This window comes from Bufo gargarizans, chromosome 5, assembly GCF_014858855.1.
Source record: "Bufo gargarizans isolate SCDJY-AF-19 chromosome 5, ASM1485885v1, whole genome shotgun sequence".
Lineage (NCBI taxonomy): Eukaryota > Metazoa > Chordata > Amphibia > Anura > Bufonidae > Bufo > Bufo gargarizans.
In genome coordinates, this window is record NC_058084.1 from 356404329 (window position 1) to 356427921 (window position 23593).

At 40.9% G+C, this 23593-nt stretch overlaps 1 protein-coding gene across 1 annotated transcript in view; it reads right to left on the bottom strand.

The window, feature by feature from the left end:
- The window catches only part of TBC1D5 (TBC1 domain family member 5), a 603675-nt gene that overhangs the window by 381830 nt on the left and 198252 nt on the right, over positions 1-23593 (bottom strand). The window contains exon 4 of the mRNA XM_044293280.1: positions 19697-19815. Within this exon, the coding sequence (XP_044149215.1) occupies positions 19697-19793 (97 nt within the window). The 5' untranslated portion in view covers positions 19794-19815. The remainder of the gene's footprint in view (positions 1-19696; positions 19816-23593) is intronic.

The window sequence follows — 23593 nt, forward strand, 5'->3', positions numbered from 1 at the left end:
ATAACACAGAAAACCCAAATAATATTGTATCTTTTTATTTAATATATTTGATAGTTCAACATGTTTGAAAATGTGCAATATTTATCAGAAAGTAGAAGTATCAAGATACCTGTTGGTTGACTGTTCAGTCAGTTGACAGCTATTCCTTCTGAATACAACCCATACACATGCATGCATGTCTCAGCCAAGAGTGCATATGTTCTCAAATCCCCCAAGAGAACGAATCCAACCAACCTAAACCTTCTTTCCCCTGACATTTGTTGTCAAGGGAGAATTGGGAGATCCTCATACACATTAGATGGTTGAGCTTTTTCAGAGAAATTGTCAGGTTCAGTCAGCATTTAACTAATGTGTATGGCCAGTTTATGTTCCAAGGGTGGGAAGATGTCTCAATGGCTGTAGCTTTGAAACATCTACCAATACATAACCAAGCTTATGGAACATACCAGATGAATTTAGACAGTAGTCTATGACAGAATAGCCCCTGAGATATTACAGATGGTAGAACTATTTATTATTCTACTATATCATGATATTCACATAATTGTAGGACAACGTTTTAAGACAGCCTCTATAATTTTAACTAAGGCAGACATTTTGAAGCTATAGAGATAAATTATTGGAAAATGAATCCTTAATCATCCTTGCTTCGTCTTCACACTTTTAGTAGAGCACAGCCAACAAACCTGAGATTCTGTCCAAGTCATATGAACATTGCAATAACAAGTTTGACGTCCTATGTAATGCCATGGGCTCCTATGACCAGTTTTAAAGACAGGCAGGGACACAACAAAGTCACTTCAATACAGTTTATTGCTTGTTCCAGCTAACTTACAGTTCAGTTCAGCCGGAACGAGTAATCAGTTCATGTCATCCACATTAAAGTCAAGCAGTCTCGGGCTCCTTTAGAAGTGCCCACAGGCTAGTGTTTGCTTCACACGCGCCTTGCAGGGTGTGATCTGCAGCCTCTCACACAACAGACCCACCCTGCCTCATGCTGATGACTTTTAAATAGTTGACATGGGCCACGTATAAACCCCGGAGTGGATGGTGGGGAGTAAGCAGTAGCACCGACCCAGCTCTTTGCTTACTCCCAGTAAAAGCCAGGCCCGGGTTAGCGGTTACCAGCTATACTAGGTAACAACATCTATCTATCTTAGTGGACACTCTAGCTTCTGGCTTCTACTCCACCAAAGCCGGGTACCTTGGTGGCACGTCTCAGATGCACCACAGCAAATGACGACATGCATCTCCTTAATAGGTTTCCTGCACCATTCTGGGAGATACATACCTTCTTTCATATATGAGGCCTGTCACTGCCTCACACCTAAAACAAAGTTCCTGATTCAGATATTGTAGGCTTATTATACTTACAGTTGTGAAAGTCTGTGAATAGATTGAAACATCAACTCGAATTGTTAGATTACAATGAATAGGTCTCATTATGAGCTGACTGTAAAATTAACGTAATTCATTCCATATGTCTTAGCCGTGCCATAATTCCCCTTATATCAGCAGAAAAAAAATAATGCAAATATTCTTTATGGAACAAGCTGTTAAGTGTGTTACAGTTCTTTTGTTTTATGATTGGCGTATTATTTCAGCATCCATCCTGCACAGCAGCAACTGATTTCAACTGCAAGATGCACCAGCTATGTACGACAAGAAAAGCAGCGCTAGGTTTATCTCTACTCATTCCTATGCACTGCTTTTCTTATCTATTTACCCACTTCCATGTATCTGACATTGGTCTAAATACAGTTGCAAGAAAAAGTATGTGAACCCTTTGAAATGATATGGATTTCTGCACAAATTGGTCATAAAATGTGATCTGATCTTCATCTACGTCACAACAATAGACAATCACAGTCTGCTTAAACTAATAACACACAAAGAATTAAATGTTACCATGTTTTTATTAAACACACCATGTAAACATTCACAGTGCAGGTGGAAAAAGTATGTGAACCCCTAGACTAATGACATCTCCAAGAGCTAATTGGAGTGAAGTGTCAGTCAACTGGAGTCCAATCAATGAGATGAGATTGGAGGTGTTGGTTACAGCTGCCCTGCCCTATAAAAAACACACACCAGTTCTGGGTTTGCTTTTCACAAGAAGCATTGCCTGATGTGAATGATGCCTTGCACAAAAGAGCTCTCAGAAGACCTACGGTTAAGAATTGTTCACTTGCATAAAGCTGAAAAGGGTTATAAAGTATCTCCAAAAGTCTTGCTGTTCATCAGTCCACGGTAAGACAAATAGTCTATAAATGGAGAAAGTTCAGCACTGCTGCTACTCTCCCTAGGAGTGGCCGTCCTGTAAAGATGACTGCAAGAGCACAGCGCAGACTGCTCAATGAGGTGAAGAAGAATCCTAGAGTGTCATCTAAAGACTTACAAAAGTCTCTGGCATATGCTAACATCCCTGTTAGCAAATCTACGATACGTAAAACACTAAACAAGAATGGATTTCATGGGAGGATACCACAGAGGAAGCCACTGCTGTCCAAAAAAAACATTGCTGCACATTTATAGTTTACACAAGAGCACCTGGATGTTTCACAGCAGTACTGGCTAAATATTCTGTGGACAGATGAAACCAAAGTTAAGTTATTTGGAAGAAACACACAACACTATGTGTGAAGAAAAAGAAGCACAGCACACCAACATCAAAACCTCATCCCAACTGTGAAGTATGGTGGTTTGGGGCTGCTATGCTGCGTCAGGGCCTGGAAGGATTGCTATCATCGAAGGAAAAATGAATTCCCAAGTTTATCAAGACATTTTGCAGGAGAACTTAAGGCCATCTGTCCACCAGCTGAAGCTCAACAGAAAATGGGTGTTGCAACAGGACAACGACCCAAAGCATAGAAGTAAAACAACAACAGAATGACCTAAACAGAAGAAAATATGCCTCAACCCGATTGAGATGCTGTGACATGACCTCAAGAAAGTGATTCAAATCAGACATCCCAAGAATATTGCTGAACTGAAACAGTTCTGTAAAGAGGAATGGTCAAGAATTACTCCTGACCGTTGTGCACGTCTGATCTGCAACTACAGGAAACGTTTGGTTGAAGTTATTGCTGCCAAAGGAGGTTCAACCAGTTATTAAATCCAAGGGTTCACATACTTTTTTTACCTGCACTGTGAATGTTTACATGGTGTGTTCAATAAAAACATGGCAACATTTAATTCTTTGTTTGTTATTAGTTTAAGCAGACTGTGATTGTCTATTGTTGTGACTTAGATGAAGATCAGATCACATGTTATGACCAATTTGTGCAAAAATCCATATCATTCCAAAGGGTTCACATACTTTTTCTTGCAACTGTATTTTGTATGTTCACATGTATGTGTTACCCCTATTACATTGCTCCTTATAATTATTTAATGGGACATACATGGTAAATAATATGCAACAAAATAATAACATTAAACTCAAAAACTCAATATTATAAAAAGTTTGATAGACAGCTGGAGGCTAGTGAACTCATGTATTCATTCTAAGAGCTTGCCTTCTGGCAATAAACATAGAGCTGTAATGCCTAAGGGCCCATTTACATGGGAAGATACAAAGGGTAATGGTCAGTGACAAGCTGCGTGCTTCCAACCACTGTCTGCTTGTTCAGGGGCAGCTGCGCTCCCACTCTGTATGGGGATGAACAACCTTTATTATGATCATTCCTCCTCATACAGATTCATTATTTGTCGGCAGCACAAACCTGTACTACTGACAAAAAATTATTTTAAGTGCTGTGGATCACTTGCCAAATGAGCAAATCGGCAGCACATTTATACATTGCAATTATTCATACGAATACTTAAGCCCAACAATTAGCATGGTATTCTGCCCATCTCAGTCAGTCTTTTGACCACAGAACTGATATCTTTGGTAATGCCAGTGAAGCAAAACAGCCAAAAACTCTACTGCAACTGTTCATCAACATACATAACCTAATTTAGTCCAACAAACAATCCACCATTCCAAATAAATCAAACATAGTATCGAGACATGCTAGCAAAACCCTTTAATAAAAACATTAAAAGGTTGCTAACTTTTCACACAACTTTGCATAAATCAATAGTACATGCAACCAAAAGAATTTTGAAATATGTCTTATCAGTGAGAAATGTCTAGTTCTCCTGTTATCAGCTGTTTACCTCCCCCTACAGATCTTGATAATTGCTTTTCACAAAAAATGAGGATTATATTACATATGTCAATGCAAGTCTATGGAGAGGGGAGGAGGGAGGAGTGAGCAGAAGCACACACAGACAAGCAGACTGCTGGAGCTACATAGGCTGGATATAAACTTACTAAGTGCTTTATTCACAACCATATATGTCAGTATCTCTCTGCTACTTCCCTATAATGTCCTCCATGATGGGGCTTCTGAGTGAGTAAGACAAGGTTAAGAAGCAGATTATCCTCTATGTTCTGTCTACAGTGGAGAACTGCTTAAAAAAAAATGCCAGATACAAGTCATATAGTGGCCAGAAATAGTGTTATTCCTCATATACACACACTGTACTATTGATTAATGTAAAGTTTGTTGAAAGGTTAGGTACACTTAAGTGGCAACATTTTACAATATTAGTTTCACCCACACGGACATGTTTGTAAGTGGTCCACAATCAAAAAATGGATCTGCTAAATACTGGGCATTTGCAGATTGGGCATACGGATCAGCATAAAAAAAAAAAAAAAAAAAGTATTGCCACAAATATAAATAGGTCATTATGCTATCCATGAAAAAAATTGATAGAATACAGAAAATATGAAAATGCACATGAGCCATTAGTACCCCAAATATACTGCAACTCATACCAGGTAACTTACCGTATATACTCGAGTATAAGACGAGTTTTTTGGCACATATTTTTGTGCTCAAAAAGCCCCCTCGTCTTATACTCGAGTCTAGGTCTTGATTGTGAAAATTCGCAAAAAAAAAAAAAAAAAATCGCATTAAAATTTTCGCATAAAAATTCGCATGAACTGGTATTTTCCCCAAAATCGAATATTCGCTTTAGTTGGTTTTTGTACTGTTAAAGTTATTGTTGATACCATATTGTTTTTCTTTGAAATAAATATTCAAAAACCTTTAACCTACTGATGCCTCAATTAATTTAATTTTATTGGTACGGTATCTATTTTTATTTTTGAAATTTACCAGTAGCTGCTGCATTTCCCACCCTAGTCTTATACTCGAGTCAATAATTTTTCCCATTTTTTGGGGGTAAAATTAGGGGCCTCGGCTTATATTCGGGTCAGCTTATACTCGAGTATATACGGTAAGTAGGTTGAGGGTTAAAAAAAACTTTGTTGTCTGGTCATTTCACAGATGCATCCATAAACACTTTAGTCTATTAGTCATTAAAGTTCTTTAGATACTGTGTGATGGACGAACAGACTTTTCGGAAATTTTCTTTGAAAGAAAGATAGTTTGGGGATGAAATATCTATTTGAAGATCTTTCGCCCAATATTGCTTGCTGTTAAATTTCAAACAATTTGTTTATGAATGAGATTGTCCATCAACTTCTACTACTACATCAGATAACTGCCAAGACACTGCAACACTGACGGTATTGTTGGTACACAGAATAAAAATTTAGTATTCTTACACAGGTTGACACAATTACCCGGAACAAGCAGTTCCAAATAATTGCCTGGTTATTGACCCATGTGGAGACCTGCGTTTACATGCAGCAATCATTCCCTCTGTATGGGAATAAACAATTACCACTATGAATGTTTGTCCCTATAAGATTCATTGTTTGCCGGAAGCAAAGTGTGAGGTTTTGCCGACAAAAGATGATGTTAAGATGTGATAACTGATAAACGTATGCTTGTTTTTCGGGAGCATCTTAACAAGGGGTAATTATCAGGAACAAGCACTAACATAAATGCTTGTTCCCGATCATTGCCCCTAATTCTTGGCCTTAATACAGGTAAATATTGTTAGACAACAGGGTCATTGTTCAAATTTATCTTCAATGGTGACTCAATTCAATACAATCTTGTGTTAGAACAAACGATATAACTTCTATTTCATCTATATCCAATTTTAAGAAAATCAAACTAATATAATGACGGTGACATTCAAAACAGATCAGCCTGCAAAGTACAAAGAAACCTTCCTAGACTTTAAACCTGCGCCCGTGGCTTATGCCAATGTAAATCACACTTAAGCACAATTTATAATTATAGATTCATGCTAAAGCATTCTGGGGCCTAGGAAATGTGTACATGTGAGATATTTATATGTGATTTTTATATATATCGTAATTTTTTTAATCAGTTGACAGCTGTTTTAGAGCATACAGCGATGCCAGGCTGAATGAGGGTCTTGATTACTTCAAGATTAGCTATCTTAAGTTTCTATTCATTTTAAGTGTTGTTAGTGTGAGGAGTCATTAGTCACTCCCTTGTCTCCTGGAACATCAGCATACATTTACATTGTTAATGAACATTTGGGGTAAATGAATTAATGGCACTCTTAAACATAAATTCAGACCTAATAACTTTCGGTTTCGGTGGTGGGTTTTAATGTTATCGGCGCTAAGAAGAGCCATGACCTGGTATCACCAAATGTTAAAAAGCAAAAGTGTTGTGAATGTGAATTAAATAAAGACATTAAACACAGACACACAAGACATAAAAATATTCTAAATATGTACCAAAGCCCATGTTACACCAGCAAAATATACTACATATTGAAAGTGCATGAGTATTTGTGAGTGTCTTCTCATGCCCTCATGGAATAAGCAGTAGATTGGAAAAACACACACACACACACACACACACACACAACAGAGGGATTCATTGTGTGAGCTTAAATAATATGAGAAGGGTTTTCCAAGATTCACTATAGACAGGATAAGCTGTTTGAAAAGGCACTGGTGCTCCTGCACCGTTGCCTTCTCTCAGCTTACCAAGCACAGCGCCGTACATTGTATAGTGGCTGTGCTTGGGATCATAGTCAGCGCCATTCACTTCAAGAGGGCTGAGCGCAAAACCAAGCACAGCCACTATACAATGTACGGCGCTGTGCTTGGTAAGCTGAGAGAAGGCCGTGGCACTCACAGAAGCACAGATGCCTTCTCAAACAGCTGACTGCCGGGGGTCCCGGGTGTAAGAACCCCACCGATCAGATACGGATAGGTCATCAGTATCAAAATCTCTGAAACCTACTTTAATTAAAAAAAGCAGATAATCAATTCACTAAATTAATTTTTCACACTATATTAAGCATTAGCCAGGTTACAGTCAGTGGCTCTAATATGACCACAGTTGTCATTTGACTTCAGCTGCAGGACCTTTTCTTAGAACTCTGCATTATGCCATTACTCTGTTATTCCTTCCGGAAGTGTATAAATAAAGTGGGGCTTACCTTGACTCTAGTCAAAAGAATGTGTTCCTACAGATTTTTTCCTAATTTTTCTCTAACATATCCTGAAATATGTTACAATAGATGACCAGCTTTTTCAAAAACATGATTTTTCGATATTGTGTCACAAGATGTCTATGCTTTCTGTGCCTATGGGCAGCCACCCAGTGGTTATGTTGTGCATTGCTGTCTGTTCATGAGAAACTGGAGAACCAATTTCAACAAAGGTAAGAGTGGACACATCTGTACACAGTCTAACACTGTCAACAGTGAGCAGACAGTGTCAGACTGTGATACTCCTTCAGTGATACACGGTACTCACATACAATATTCCTGCACTGTTTCTGCTGAAAGACTACCCTTTTTGTTACAAGCACCTGATAAATAAGAGCATTTTTATATTATTTCTAGATTATATTTTACAAAAAAAGGGGATACACTCTGTCTATAGTGAATACTTGAAGTTTGTCCTATTATGGCTTTGTAGTTTTGTTATTATTACTATAATGAAGCCAAGTTGCATAAGTCAGTGTTTTGCTGATAAGAGCAAGACTTCAGCTTTGGATACTTTTTAAAGAGAGACTCTTAGCTGCAAATGAAGGTGATAACTACACAACTACACTTGAAATGAATGTGGATAATATGATTTTTATTAAATACTAGCAGAAGAACCCGGCTTTACACGGGTATATTTCATCTATTTCATTTAATGTTTGTGTGTGTCATTAAAAGATATCCACAGTATCCACTATAACAGTGACATCTACAATACCCTGCCCTTTTAAAGCTGACCTACAGCAGTGAAGAAAAATGGCTGGGTTGTTATGGAAATATGGCATGCGAGCTTCTATTGGCTGATAAGTGTCTTGTGACCAGGCTTCTATTGGCTAATGCATTTTTTGGGAATATCTCACGCAGGGATATCCTTTAGAACAGCTCACTCTCAGACAGCAGCACTGTGATGTCTGAGCGTGAGCTGCAGGGAGAAAGTCACCGTTCCTCCCACCCCTGAAGAAGTTAATTTTTACCTTCATTTTTTCAATCCCTGTCGGCTGCAGAGTGGGAGGGGGCGTGACCTAACCAGATTTAGGGGCGTGGCTTAGCAGGTCCTGGGGGCGGCATTTATAAGTCTGTATTTTGAGGGTGGCCTGAATGGCCACCCTACCTGCCCCCTGAACTGTCACTTCCACAGCACTCTGCTCCCTTAACAGTGTCATCCACAGCGCCCTGCCCCTTTAAAGCTGACCTGCAGCAGTGAAGAAAAATGACTGGGTTGTTATGGAAACCTGGAGTAAAACTGTGTGTATGTGGAGACTATGGACCTGCGAGCTTCTATTGTCGTATAAGAGACATGTGACCATGTGTATGGCAGTTGGGATATGAAGAGAAAGACCTACAGGCTTCTATTGGCTAATGTAGATCATGTGATTGCAATATTTGCATTTTTGGGGAATATCTCAGGAACGGTACGTGCTAGAGAGCTGTGACCCCCACAAGATTTCTTTCCAGGTAGCAAGGGATGTGTATACCAAGTTTCGTTGAAATCGATGGTTGTGTTTTTGAGCGATTGCGGAACATACATACATACATATATATGTCCTTCTTTATATACATATACACATATATATATATATATATATCTATATATATATAGAGAGAGAGAGAGAGAGAGAGAGAGAGAGAGATAGAGATAGAGATAGAGAGAGAGAGAGAGAGAGATAACAACAAGTATACAGATAGGGTTGCCACCTTTTCTTCAAGCCAAACCCGAACAGAAGGGAGGGAGGGCCCCTTTCCAGGCCCGACCCATGTCCCACCTCCAGCCATGCCCATGCTCCGCCTTCAACCACGCCCATGTCCCGCCTCCACCCCTGATCGCTGTCGCACCGCAATTGTTACGCCCCTGATCCCACGCCTGCGCCGTACTGTTTAATATTCGATGCAGGCGCGGGATTTACGGGACGAAGAGGAGAACTCGGACGTCAATCAACTAAACATGGGCGTGCCACTGCCAAAAGGTGAATGGACGGAGCCTCTAGGTGCTGCAGCAACGCCCTCATAGCACCTAGAGGCTCATTAGCATATTATATAGCTTAGTCTTTTTAGTCGTTTAGTCTTATATTATAGTCTTTATTTTAAGAGAACAGCGGCAGCGGCGGGCAAGGAGTTATAAAACACAGTGTTATGTACTGCTGACATCAGCCCATCGCTAATGTCAGTCAGCTACATAACATAATGTTTTTTCTGATTGACAGATTCAGAAACCTGAGGCTGTTTAAACACTGTTACAAACATGCTTCAAATGTTTTATATGCATACCTTTTTAGAAGTAAAGTAAGTGATTATCTGGTGTCACAGTCAGACTCAGTCTTGGTCAGGTTGAAAAACTAGCAGGGCACAGTGGGCACAGTCTGGGCTGGGCACTAGTTGGGCAGGCTGCTGGAGCCTGGAGCTGCTGGAAGGATGATTTCAAATCTCCCTCCCTGCCTCTCTCTCTGATGTCACTTCCTGTGGACTTGACTTGGTTCCTTATCAGAGAGAAGGAGGGAGGGACTGGGAGGCAGGGGAGGAGCGAGGCGGAGCAAGGAGGAGCGAGGAGACTGGACTGGAGACTACTAAACAGTGAGTGAGCCGCTGCGGATGCGCTGCCTGCCTGGCAGCCGCATCACTGTAGTGATTGTAGACTGGAGGAGGGGAGGAGGAGAGGAGGAGAGGGGGACTGGGGGAGGGAACGCTCAGCTGATCATCACCCGGCCGCCGCCGCCACAGTGAGTGAGTCACTAGTGACAGTGCAGTGCACTCAGGCAGCAGCAGCTAAAATATGCGATCGGACGGACTCCACACTGACTGTCTGCAGTTTCAATGAATAGAATAGAATAATCCTGTGCCCGGGTCTAAGAAAGGCTTGTACCCGGGCACAGGATTACAAACCCGGATTGTCCGGGTCAATCCCGGACGGGTGGCAACCCTATATACAGATAGAAAGATATTTTGCAAGTTAAAGGGGTTGTGTCACTTCAGGAAGAGGCATTTATCATGTAGAAAAAGTAAATACAAGCCACTTATTGATGTATTGTTATTACCCATATTGCTTCCTTGATTCATTTTTCCATCACATTATACACTGCTCGCTTCCAGGGGTTACAACCACCTTGAAATCCATCAGCGGTGGCCATGCTTGCACATTATAGGAAAAAGTGCCGGCCTGTCTAGTTACCAGGACAATGGGAGCACACATAGACTAGTGCTTTTTTCTATACTGTGCCATCCCGGCCATCGATAAATGGATTGCAGGGTGGTAGTAACCATGAAAAGAGCTGTGTATAATGTGAATCCAGCCAGCAAAGGAGGCAATATGGGCAATCACAATACATTAATAAGTGGCTTGTATTAACTTTCTCTACATAATAAATGCTATGTGCTGAAGTGACACAACCCCTTTAAAGCAGTGTATATACAAAGAATAGAAAACCTACATCATCGATTGAGTTAACATCATCTGCCAGCGACACATTAACTGCTTTTCGCAAAAACGAGCTTCCCAGCTAGACTCTCGGACGGGAAAACACTTCTATGTGAAGTGTCCTTCCACAGATGAACTTTAAATGGTAGCTGAAACGCTTCGGCTGTTATTACTTAGGCAGACAATGCCAACTCTCTTGCACACACACTTCCAAACAAGTCCTTGCTCATTTCTAGCTTATCAAATACATAGGTCAATACCTTGTACAAACAAAGCGGAATGGAGACTGATCGGAGGCAAACTGATGCGTTCTGAGCGGATCCTTATCCATTCAGAATGCATTAGGGCAAAACTGCTCCGTTGTGGACCGCTTGTGAGAGCCCATGACGGATCTGACAAATGGAAAGCCAAAACGCCAGTGTGAAAGTAGCCTAAGACAAGTCATTGCTCATTCTATCAGATAACATGGACAAGGTCTTGCACAAACATTTCGGACACGGGACACGTCTTCATTCATAGGTCAAGATAATGTCAGACACATTGATGTCCAAATAATCAGAGACTGCATCTTCACACTTCAGTCAGTAGAAAAAATAGACATTTCTGAAAGTGCATTGATATACAATAAAAAAAACAAAAAAACAGAAGAGATCCAGGCTTGAAAGTTTGGGGGCATACACTACAGTTAGCAATACATGTATACTACAGTTCTTGAATAGTCATCAGAAAACATACATAAACACTACACGAAATACTATACCTCCAATATCTGCTTGTAGAGTCCCTTTATAATTATCTTCATTACTGGCTTTTGTCTCACACATGAATCCATTCTGCACAATGCCTGAGCAGCAGAGCGGCCCTGATGAATACTCAGCTTCTAATTAAGCACAATGGTAAAGTTTTCACCATTGTGGTTAAAACAGAACAAAGCCTAATAACTTGAAAAATGTGAAATATGTATATAATGGTCTACCATCAATCTGTCGCCTAAGGCTCCACATTTGCTTTATAAGCAGTTCATGTTCTCGTATTTTAGTACATACCATTACATACAAATGCTTTTCTAAACATATTTAGCTTTCTATATAGGATAAAATCTATCCTTTCCATAATACGGTGTAAACTCTAGAGCACTGTACCAGTCAGTTTGCTATTATTTATATGTTATAGCTAGAGATGAGCGAATTTCTTAAAAGTTGGATTCGGCCGATTTGCCGAATTTCACCCAAAAATGAGCTCCGATAGCGCCGCACCTGTCATTGTACCCCTCAGATGCCGTGTTCATACATGATCGAGGCATCTGACTGTAAAATTAACAATAAAAGAAAATTCTATCAAACTTACCGCCTTCATTTGCTCGCGACGGGCCGGCCGCCGCCATCTTGCTTGAAGATCTTGGCCGAAATCCTGCGCAGCGCAAAATTACGTCATCATGCCGGCCGGTGGAATGATGCAATCTCGCACTGCGCGGAATTTCAGCCGAGATCTTCAAGCATGATGGAGGAGGTAAGTTTGAATGTTTTTGTTTTTTATACTATTTCAGGTTGAATCAATTCTACGACACGAAACACGAGGAAATTTGGCTTCTAGGCAAATCAAATTTATCCTGAAATTCGGATCGAATTCCACTTTGTGGGATTCGATTCGCTCATCTCTAGTTATGTCAGTAAGGATTACCCTATGAAATCATAAAAGACTGATGCTTGATAATACAGTGGTGGACCAAGCAGCAGAGGCCCCTGTGCAGGAACTGTGAGAGGACCCATTGTTCCCCAGCCCAACAGGACAACTCTCAAGGTCTTGAAGGCAGTGAAGCAACACTGGTGCCAATAGGAGACACTTTTCCCTGCATCTTTACCTACTGGTAACAAGCAGTACTAACTTGAAACTGGGTCTCATTTACGATTTGGAGGGAGTGTAGTGAATGAAGTTCCATATCTTGTCTATGAACTTACCAACTTATTCAAAGGCTGGCAATAGCAAAAATTATGTATTCAACTAGGAAACCGATTGCAGTATTGGATCCAGCCTGGAGCTGACAGGGGTGATAAATCAGAAGGTACAGTTGGAAAGGGCGGTATACTTGAAAAGGGGGACACTCACTAGATTCTCGAAAACAATGGGAGACCTGAATTCTTAATTCTGGCTTAGCCTCCCAGGACGAGGTTGTTAGATACTATGAGAGTATCAAGTTCTGCTCATAGAGAAAGGAATACTAGTTACCGAAACGGAGGGCGTACTGGTAGGGAGCAGAGCGGATTCATGGATGTCTGTTGGGGTGGGAAAGGACACTGCACGGAGGGATGGGTGGCAGGGGTTTCAGGGAAGTCATTGTATTGTACGTGTCATACTGTTATCTTTAACTTTGAAAATCAATAAAAATTGCTTAATAAAAAAATAAAAAAAGACACCAACCTATTGCAGGGACCATTCCTAGATTAACAGTTCTTGAGCCTTATTGAAGAGTCTGTCTTCAGCGTCCTGAGCGCTGAAGATGCCTGTGTGTAGCATACACAGCCTTCCAGCCTGCCTCTTGTCTCTACCCCAATTAGTGAGCACAGAGAAGAGAGGAGGGATCAGAGCTTCCAGCGCTTAGAGACACACTGGGACCAGTTAGAGGAGTGTAGCTGCAGCGTTCCATGCTGGCAGTGCTGTGTTACTGGAAGCCCCCATCCCCTCTCTTTTTAATGCATATACTATGCAAGAAGCAAAGGGAAAAGAGACTTGTACAGCGTTAGGCCTCCTGCACATGAGCGTATGTGTTCCGTTCCATGCATTGGGGACCTCAATTTGCGGTCCCCAATGCACGGAGAACATTTGTGCGGCCTCCAGGATGGATCCAGACCCATTCAACTTGAATGGGTCCGTGATCCGCCCGTTCTGCAAAAAGCTAAAGCAAGTTCTATCTTTTTGTGGAACGGAACCCCACAAAAGCACTCCGTAGTGCTTCCGTAGGGTTACATTCCGTGCTTCCGTTCCGCATTTCCTGACCCATTCAAGTGAATTGGTCCACATCTGTGATGCGGAATGCACACGGAACGGTGTTCGTTTATTGCGGATCCGCCTATGCGGTCCGCAATACGGAAATGGAACACCTACATTCGTGTGCAGGAGGCCTTAGAGCGGGCTGCAGGCTAGACAGGCAGGGAGAAAGGCAGTGATATGGGCACATAGTCATGGACTGGGGTAGTGAGAAGAGGCAGCCTCTGTATGTTACACACAGGTGTCTGAAGGCAATGCTGAGAAGACTCCGTACACAAAGACACATCTTTCCCTAATAACGTACATTACAAAATACCTAACATCCCTGTCCCTACACAATATAAATGCACAGTTACACATTGTATTGAGCATGGTCATTTCAACATAAAATGCTCATCGACAATTTGGCTTTATTCATGTAACTACGTGACTGGTACGACTACTGTGCTCCTACTACAGTATCCAGCTCAACTTCTGACATAAAGTAAAGCGCTCACACAGACTATTCAATCCACTGAGTGATCACACACACTGAGGACCAGCAGCCATATTTCTCTCAGAAATGCTGATGATGCAGCCGACTCCTGTGATACTATAGCATGCCAGTCTTTGTCTACGTGAGTATCACATGCTGCTAAGCAAGGGTCCAAATAAACAAAAAAAAAGTTAAAAAGAAATCTGTCACCAAGAACAAGATTTTTGGGGAGATTTATCATCTCCTTTGCGCCAAAATGTGGCAGATGCAACACATAAAAAAAAAAATGGCGACTGCCACTTTTTGCCACCTCGTGATTTTTATGAAATGGGGCATGGCTTGGGCAGGAATGGGGTGTGGTCAGTCCCCCCGGCAAATTTATCTTCATTTACGCCAGTTTTCATATCAATTAAAATTACTGATCATCCCGCAGCTCTGTAGACGTAAAAATAAAAACATTTTTCCCAAGTTTTTATTTTTAAAGTAGTAAAACACAAGAAAAACTATACTGATATGGTATCACACTAATCAAACTGACCTGGAGTATGAAGAGCACAGGTCCGTTCTACCGCACAGAGAAACACAGTAAAAACAAAACCCATAAATCTGGTGGAATTGTGTTTTTTTCAATTCCATCCCATTTTTTATTTTTTTCCTAGCTTCCTACTACATTGCATTCAACAACAAACGATGCCATTAAAAAGTACAACTTGTGCCGCAAAAACAAGTCCTCACATAGCTATGCGAATATAAAAATATAAAAAAAGTTATGGCTCCGGGAAGGTAGGGAGTGAAAAATTAAAATACAAAAATTTTCCCAAGACAGAAAGAGTTAACAAAGATAATGTCTGTAAAGTGCTGCAGAATATGTCAGCGCTATATAAGTGAGTAAAATAAATAAAATAAATCTGTCACACTAAAATTGATGTCTTACTTGAAGGCAGCATGTTATGGAGCAGATGGAGCTGAGCAAATTGATATGTAGTTTTATGGGAAAAGATTCAGGATAAGAGCTGGATTACAATGCCTGATGTCCACACATCCATCGGCGCTCATTTCCGCTGCCTTGATTACACAGGCCAAAGCAATCTGAATGTGGGAGGAATGATGGCTCCCTCATTCAGTTCTGTTGATTACCAGCAGCCCATCGTGATTACACAGGGAGATGTGCTGCCGATAATCGGGCATCTTTTATCCTAATCGAAGATGCCCATCAGCTGACAAACGAGCGTTTTCTCGTTCATCGGCTGATCAATTATATCTTCCGGTTATTGGGAACAAACTTTCGTATAAACACTGGTTTTTGACGATTGGCCTGAAAATTGTGCGGTCTAATAGGACCTTTATTACTTGTAATTCATTCACTTAAATCTCTGCTCATTCTGGGCTTTGAAGTCAAGCGGGTGGTAAAGTAAGTGATTGACAGCCTTCCTTCAAAGACTGTGCATACAGAGATAGCACTGATAGGACTGCCTAATGAATAGTGCACTAAATTCAATTCCACAATTTAGCTGTGTCTCATAGTTCGCCAACACCTTAAAGGGGTTTCCCAGGCTCCTGACATTGATGACGTATCCTCAGGATAGCTAGTTAATATCCAACTAGTGAGGGTCCATCACCCCACCGATCACCAACTTCCTGTAGCTTCTGGCGCTGGAAATAGCACTGTGAATCAACCAGGAAGCATACAGCTCCGTTCACAGTGTAGTGGGCATGTGAGGTTACTGCAGTTCAGCTCACATTCACTTTAATGGGAGCTGAGCTGCAGTAGCCCAGCACGGCCACTAAACTTTGAACGGAGTTGTCTGCTTAATTATTTATTCACGTTCTAGTTCCAACTATGGAAGCTGCAGGGCTCAGCTGATCAGTGAGGGATCGAAGGGTCGGACTCTCACCAATCAAATATTAATGGCCTATCTTGAGGATAAGTCATCAGCATCAGGAGCCTAGAAAACACCTTAAAATGTTTAAATTTATTGTATTTAAATATGAAAGGGATAAGTAATATATGTACATTTATGTTTTACTACTTTTACTTAATGAAAGCTCTTTTTTAAGTATTTCTTTTGTGTGCATTTCTACAAATTAATTTAACCTTTACTTAAATTTTTAAGTTTTAATTTTAGTAATCAATTTTTTTTTTTTATAATGGATTAGACTACTAATTTATATCAAAACATTACTGTCTGTGGATGTAAAACACTCAAGCAGCTGTTAGGCATACCTCAGAAGAAGACAACCCAGGGGGCCTTTGTTAGGCCCAGGCTGTTCTTTAAAACCGCCACATGCGGTAATTACACATTTAAAGGGGTTGTCCAGACTTTTAATATTGATGAACTATGCTCAGGGTAGGTCATCAATATCAGATCGGCGGGGGTCCGACACCTGGAAATCCCTGTCGATAATCTGTACGAGGAGATGGTGTGCGCAGTGTGCACGTGCCATCTCCCGTCTCTCTTCCTGTTCGCTGCTGCTTTGCCATAGACAGCAGTGGTGAGTAGGAAGAGAGACGGGAGACTGCGTGCAGTCTCCTCAAACAGCCAATCAGGGGGTGCCTGATGTCGGACCCCCACCGATCTGATATTGATGACCTATCATGAGGATAGGTCATCAATATTAAAAGCCTGGAGAACCCCTTTAAGGTGTTGATACAACCTCCAGGGGTTATAGGAGTAATTAAGATGTAAAAGGCATTGTGCAGAATTATAAAAACAAGGACACTTTCTTCCCAAAAAGTGCCACATTTATCCACAGATTGTGTGTGGTATTTCAATACCAGGCACAAACCAATTACAGGTTTCATGTGGGGCTATGTCTTCCTAATTTTTTACAACCCCTACACGCCAAGACCCCACACATACAAATTCCTCCTTTATACTTACACTCATAGCAGACAACTGGAGCAGACAGTTAAAATTAAACACCCACGTGCAGCAAGCTGTTGACGGAACTACCGAGGTGCCTGTAACACTGAACATGTAGTCTGATCTGCAGGCCCCGGAGGTTGATATAGTTGATATATAGTGTTGTGTGAAAAGATTTGGTAAAATCTGTCATTTATTCATTAAAATCCCTGCTCATTATATGCTTAGGAGTCCAGTGGACAGTCCTACTCCGTGACTGACAGCCTTCCCTGTGTGTTTATAGAGATAGCTGTCAATCACTGAGTAAGACCACCACCTGGACTACTAAGCCCAGAATGTGCAGGGATTAAAATGAATAGAAGGCATGTCTGATTCTACTGCTCTATAACACACGGCCCATAAATTATGAACTGCTCTATTCACAGCTTAGCCCCTCCCCTCTGCTCTGAGTGACAGCTGAAGCATCCAATCAGGAGGCCATTACAGCTGTAATTTAGAAAAGAGGGGGGAGTCTGTGAAGCAGAGAGCACTTCATGGAGAAGCACCGCCTTTTGTGCACTTGCAGGAGTTATCCCGTGATTAGACGTCATATTGTACTTGACCATCTCTTTCTAACAAAGCTAGAACCAGTCCTGTACCTCACATGGATCCAGAGATCTACACATTCCTTGCTGAAATTGCTCTGCTATGTTGTATTCAAGCTGGCAGCTCGTGGGGACATGTCCTTTCTGCTGCAGCTCTTACCTATCACAGCTCAGAGGTGAGTCCTTTCTCAGGGGCTGTGTCCTGCTTGCTGCAGCTGGTGAAAGATGAAGGATGGAACTGAGCATGTGCGTCCACCTCAGTGAAGTAGGCAGAAAAATTAAAGAAAAGAGCAAACGGCAGGTGGTGCTACACAGATAGATTTAATTGAATAACTCAGTGGCTATACTACATTTTTAACTACAGGCAATTATTAAAGTATATAGATCCAGGTGCTGGTTTGAAAACTGTAGAATATTTTTCGTGGGACAAACCCGCAGAGCAGAAACTGTCAAAATAAAAGTTCAAAATACTCACAAAACTGCTGATAATTAAGGCTCCACAAAAGCTATGTTTGTCCTGCTTTCCAACCCTGACTCCTACACAGTGTTGTCAGCAGTTTAGCATAGTCATAACTGCTGACAGACTCCTCTGTACAGTTTAAAGGAAAAAGTGAACTATAAAAATAAGCTTATAGCTGGTGGTATAGTTTAAAGGGGTTATCACATGAATAATGTAAAATCAGACATCATATAGTACATGACAAGCTCTTTCTAACCAAGCTAGAACCAGCCCTGGACCTCACATGGATCCAGAGATCTCCTCATTCATTGCTCTGCTAGATTTATATCAAGCTGACAGCTCATGGGGAGTGTCTTTTCTGCTGCAGCTCAGGGGGCGTGCCCATGCTCACCCTATCACAGCTCAGGAGGCAGTTGAAGGATGAACAAAGAAATAAGGAAAAAAAACAGCAGGTGGCGCTATACGGATACATTTTACTTAATAACTCAGTGGCTATGCTACATTTTTAATTACATGCAATTACAAAAGCATTCAGATCCAGGTGCTGATTTGAAAACTAGAATTTTTCGTGGGACAACCCCTTTAAAATCATTTTCCATAAAGATGATTGAGGCTTCAGATTCTTATAAAGTAGTATTTACAGAATTGTCATTCTGATGATGCCAGACAAAACGGGCAACGCTGTACCCGCTCCTAGCTGCAGCCTCTATAAAACAAGCTATGAGCAGACGTACAGACGCTGTGCACGGCGCGTTCAGCGTGAGACTTCAGAGGAAAGCACAACACAGTTATTTTAGATTTAAGATTACAAATAAATTTCACTTCCTTGGTTCCAGATGCACATGTTCAATGACTGGAAAATTAGTTTAGGTGTCATGGTGTATAACAGACTATTCGCAGAATGTTTTCGCGACAAGGATCACGTTTCAAGCAGCTTGTTAGGCTCATCACTTCCTGAAACTATGTTGTCAGTGCTAGCGAGTGAGAGAAGAATCCCAGGCACAGTGACACACATAATCACAGACAGTTTTCTCTCCCCATGCAGCTCCCAGTAGGATTAAAGCTTATTATTACCCTAAATTGAAAGAACTGCAAACTTTAACTACAATTATTTTAATTTGATTTTATGGTTTCTGTAATCAAATGCGTATCTTGTGTCAATCACACAGAAATAAAGCATTTAGTTACTTAAGGATCATGCAAACTATGTAAAACAAAACCCATAGAATACCGCGATACGAAGGTATGGCAAATGTAAGATCTGGTGCAAATTAAAGCGCAATGTTTTCAGAAAGGAGATGACAGTGCATTAAACAAGCAGATATTATGCGCCTTTAAATGCACATCTTGTTGGCTTAATTAAGGTTCAAGTATCCGGCATATTATGTGATGTAGGCATCATGGAATCAACACCATTCGTAATTCTGTAGGTTTGCTGCAGCATGGAGGTATGATTTCTCCATGGCCTCTTACCTAGATCATCATGCTTTTCCAGATCACTCTGTAATGGGTCAACCCCAACTTCTTCAGACTGCAAAGGATGGCGCGTTTGGGATGCAGGTTCTTGCATTTTTTCACATGAAAAAGTTGCTCTGAAAGAAATAAAGGACATTTGTAAAAGAATAAACATAAATGATTAAAACAATAATGATTTAGGCATCAATTTTAAAAGGTAAGGCTACATTCACACGGCACTTAAAAATGACCATGAAAAAACAAAAACACTGTGCAGTTTTCATTGCCAGTTTCAAACCATTTTCTGTCTGTCTTTAACGGCCGTTAAAAACGGATGAATTTGATTCGATTTTTTATTTCTTATATCCCAACCCTTGAAGTGCCCTCTTTATACATAATCCCCTCCCCCCCCAAAGTGCCCCCTAATACCAATTAAATCAGGGGGCACACTACAAATGAATAAACTGGAGTGCACTAACGGTTCAAAATTTAATACCCAAAACCAAAAAAGCCAAATGGCCCAGAGAACTGCAATAATATGCACATCCAAAAATTATAAAAGCAATCAAACTATTTTATTGGACAACATAAATATACAGACATTTAAAAATGGTATACAATAAACCATGATCTGGTAAATATAAAACCAGAAACAAATACGTGGCCCACCAAAGTCCATATATAAGGACACAGCATATGTAGTCCAATGCAACATAAGGCCAAAACAGAAATAGTCAATCAATATAGCATCAAAAAATGAAAAGTGTTCCGGCATGCGCAGATCTTTAAAAATGCAAATATATATATATAAAATACAGCATCCGTTTTTCCGGATGACACTGGAGAGACGGATCCGGTGTTTTAATGCATTTGTTAGACGGATCTGCATCCGGATCAGTCTACAAATGCTATCCGTTTGCACACGGATTTCCAGATCCGGCAGGCATTTCCGGCGACTGAACTGCCTGCTAGATCTTCACAACGCAAGTGTGAAAGTACCCTTAGAAATGTTTTTTCCCCACTTTTATCCTGTGGAACCTGACAGGCTATCAGGAAAATACGGACTGCAATATGTGTTAACCTGTATTTCCTCTATGAACTGTAGAAGGAAGGAAGAAAGCTGTCTCTAGTGCCACCTACAGGTGGCTACCCTGTAAATCAATGATGACCCTATCAAAAAGGTTGCAACATGATTTAGCCTACTAGTAAAACTAGAAACACCTATCTATAGGATCTCATTCTGTGGTTATGAGAAGCAACAACTCTAAAACTGTGCTGTCTACAGTAGGCTGTCTCTGGTTTGGCTGACAGCCCGATCCACAGTTCAATGGTCTTTAAATGGTCAGTCAACAACTTACAGTGGAGCCACCTATAAGTGTAATTAGAGAGACAGTTTTGTTCCTTCTAGATGAGCTATTTTGCATGCTTGTTCCCAAGAAGCACTGCCCTGAAACTTCCATACTAGCTGGATCTCCACAAGGAGAATCAGAGCCTTCCAAGACTAAAGCTGGAGATACCACCAACGATGATACACTAAGGTCCATGTCCCCAGAGCAAATAGATGTCAGTAAACAGCAGCACGCATTCTTCTACGGTATCCTGCCAGTCAATGTGAGAATTCTAGGCATGCAGGCCTTGAATGGGTCATTTACTATTCTGAAATACAGACGTGGACAAAATTGTTGGTACCCTTTGGTCAATGAAAGAAAAAGTCACAATGGTCACAGAAATAACTTTAATCTGACAAAAGTAATAATAAATTAAAATTCTATAAATGTTAACCAATGAAAGTCAGACATTGTTTTTCAACCATGCTTCAACAGAATTATGTAAAAAAATAAACTCATGAAACAGGCATGGACAAAAATGATGGTACCCCTAACTTAATATTTTGTTGCGCAACCTTTTGAGGCAATCACTGCAATCAAACGCTTCCTGTAACTGTCAATGAGACATCTGCACCTCTCAGCAGGTATTTTGGCCCACTCCTCATGAGCAAACTGCTCCAGTTGTGTCCGGTTTGAAGGGTGCCTTTTCCAGACTGCATGTTTCAGCTCCTTCCAAAGATGCTCAATAGGATTGAGGTCAGGGCTCATAGAAGGCCACTTTAGAATAGTCCAATTTTTTCCTCTTAGCCATTCTTGGGTGTTTTTAGCGGTGTGTTTTGGGTCATTGTCCTGTTGCAAGACCCATGACCTGCGACTGAGACCAAGCTTTCTGACACTGGCTAGTACATTTCTCTCTAGAATTCCTTGATAGTCTTGAGATTTCATTGTACCCTGCACAGATTCAAGACACCCTGTGCCAGACGCAGCAAAGCAGCCCCAGAACATAACAGAGCCTCCTCCATGTTTCACAGTAGGGACAGTGTTCTTTTCTTGATATGCTTCATTTTTTCGTCTGTGAACATACAGCTGATGTGCCTTGGCAAAAACTTCGATTTTTGTCTCATCTGTCCACAGGACATTCTCCCAGAAGCTTTGTGGCTTGTCAACATGTAGTTTGGCATATTCCAGTCTTGCTTTTTTATGATTCGTTTTCAACAATGGTGTCCTCCTTGGTCGTCTCCCATGTAGTCCACTTTGGCTCAAACAACGACGGATGGTGCGATCTGACACTGATGTTCCTTGAGCATGAAGTTCACCTTGAATCTCTTTAGAAGTCTTTCTAGGCTCTTTTGTTACCATTCGGATTATCCGTCTCTTAGATTTGTCATCAATTTTCCTCCTGCGGCCACGTCCAGGGAGGTTGGCTACAGTCCCATGGATCTTAAACTTATGAATAATATGTGCAACTGTACTCACAGGAACATCTAGTTGCTTGGAGATGGTCTTATAGCCTTTACCTTTAACATGCTTGTCTATAATTTTCTTTCTGATCTCTTGAGACAGCTCTTTCCTTTGCTTCCTCTGGTCCATGTCGAGTGTGGTACACACCATATCACCAAACAACACAGTGATTACCTGGAGCCATATATATAGGCCCAATGGCTGATTACAAGGTTGTAGACACCTGTGATGCTAATTAGTGGACACACCTTGAATTAACATGTCCCTTTGGTCACATTATGTTCTGTGTTTTCTAGGGGTACCATCATTTTTGTCCATGCCTGTTTCATGAGTTTATTTTTTTACATAATTCTGTTGAAGCATGGTTGAAAAACAATGTCTGACTTTCATTGGTTAACATTTATAGAATTTTAATTTATTATTACTTTTGTCAGATTAAAGTTATTTCTGTGACCATTGTGACTTTTTCTTTCATTGACCAAAGGGTACCAACAATTTTGTCCACGTCTGTATGCCTAAATTAGGTGACTTTTCCCCGCTCACGCCATAGGTCTAAAATTGTGGGAGTGATGTCATCGGGGAAGGGGACGAGCCGGCAGGCCCATCTCATTCATCATTTTCTATGCCTGTTTTAGGCATAGAAAATGGTCTAAATGTAAGATAGCTAGGAAGCTGTCTTACATTTAGAACTGGTGGAGGATGCGCCAAAGTTATGGTGAGGCCGGCACCTCTTCATAACTCCGGCGGATCCTCCGCCATTAAGACCGGCGTTAATAAATTTGCCCCTAAATCTTTATATTAGCAAGCTTCTCCATATGTGATTCCCTAGTATAACTTGTGGCATGTGTATTTTATATACTGTAACTGCAGATATACAGTACTAGATTGCAAGCTCATCTGGTCAGCGCCTCTGTTCCCGTAAACAACTGCTAGACACGCAAAAAAAAAAGAAAAACGCTATAATTAATAGACAGTAAATGGCATTTATGCTATGTTATCAAAGGGAAAAAAGCTCCTGCTGAGAAATATGTCACTGAATGGGAAAAATGGCACTAGAATATACTGGATGAGTTTTTAATGTCATATTTCAGTTCAATCAAGTAGTAAGTAAAGACTCTGGATGGCA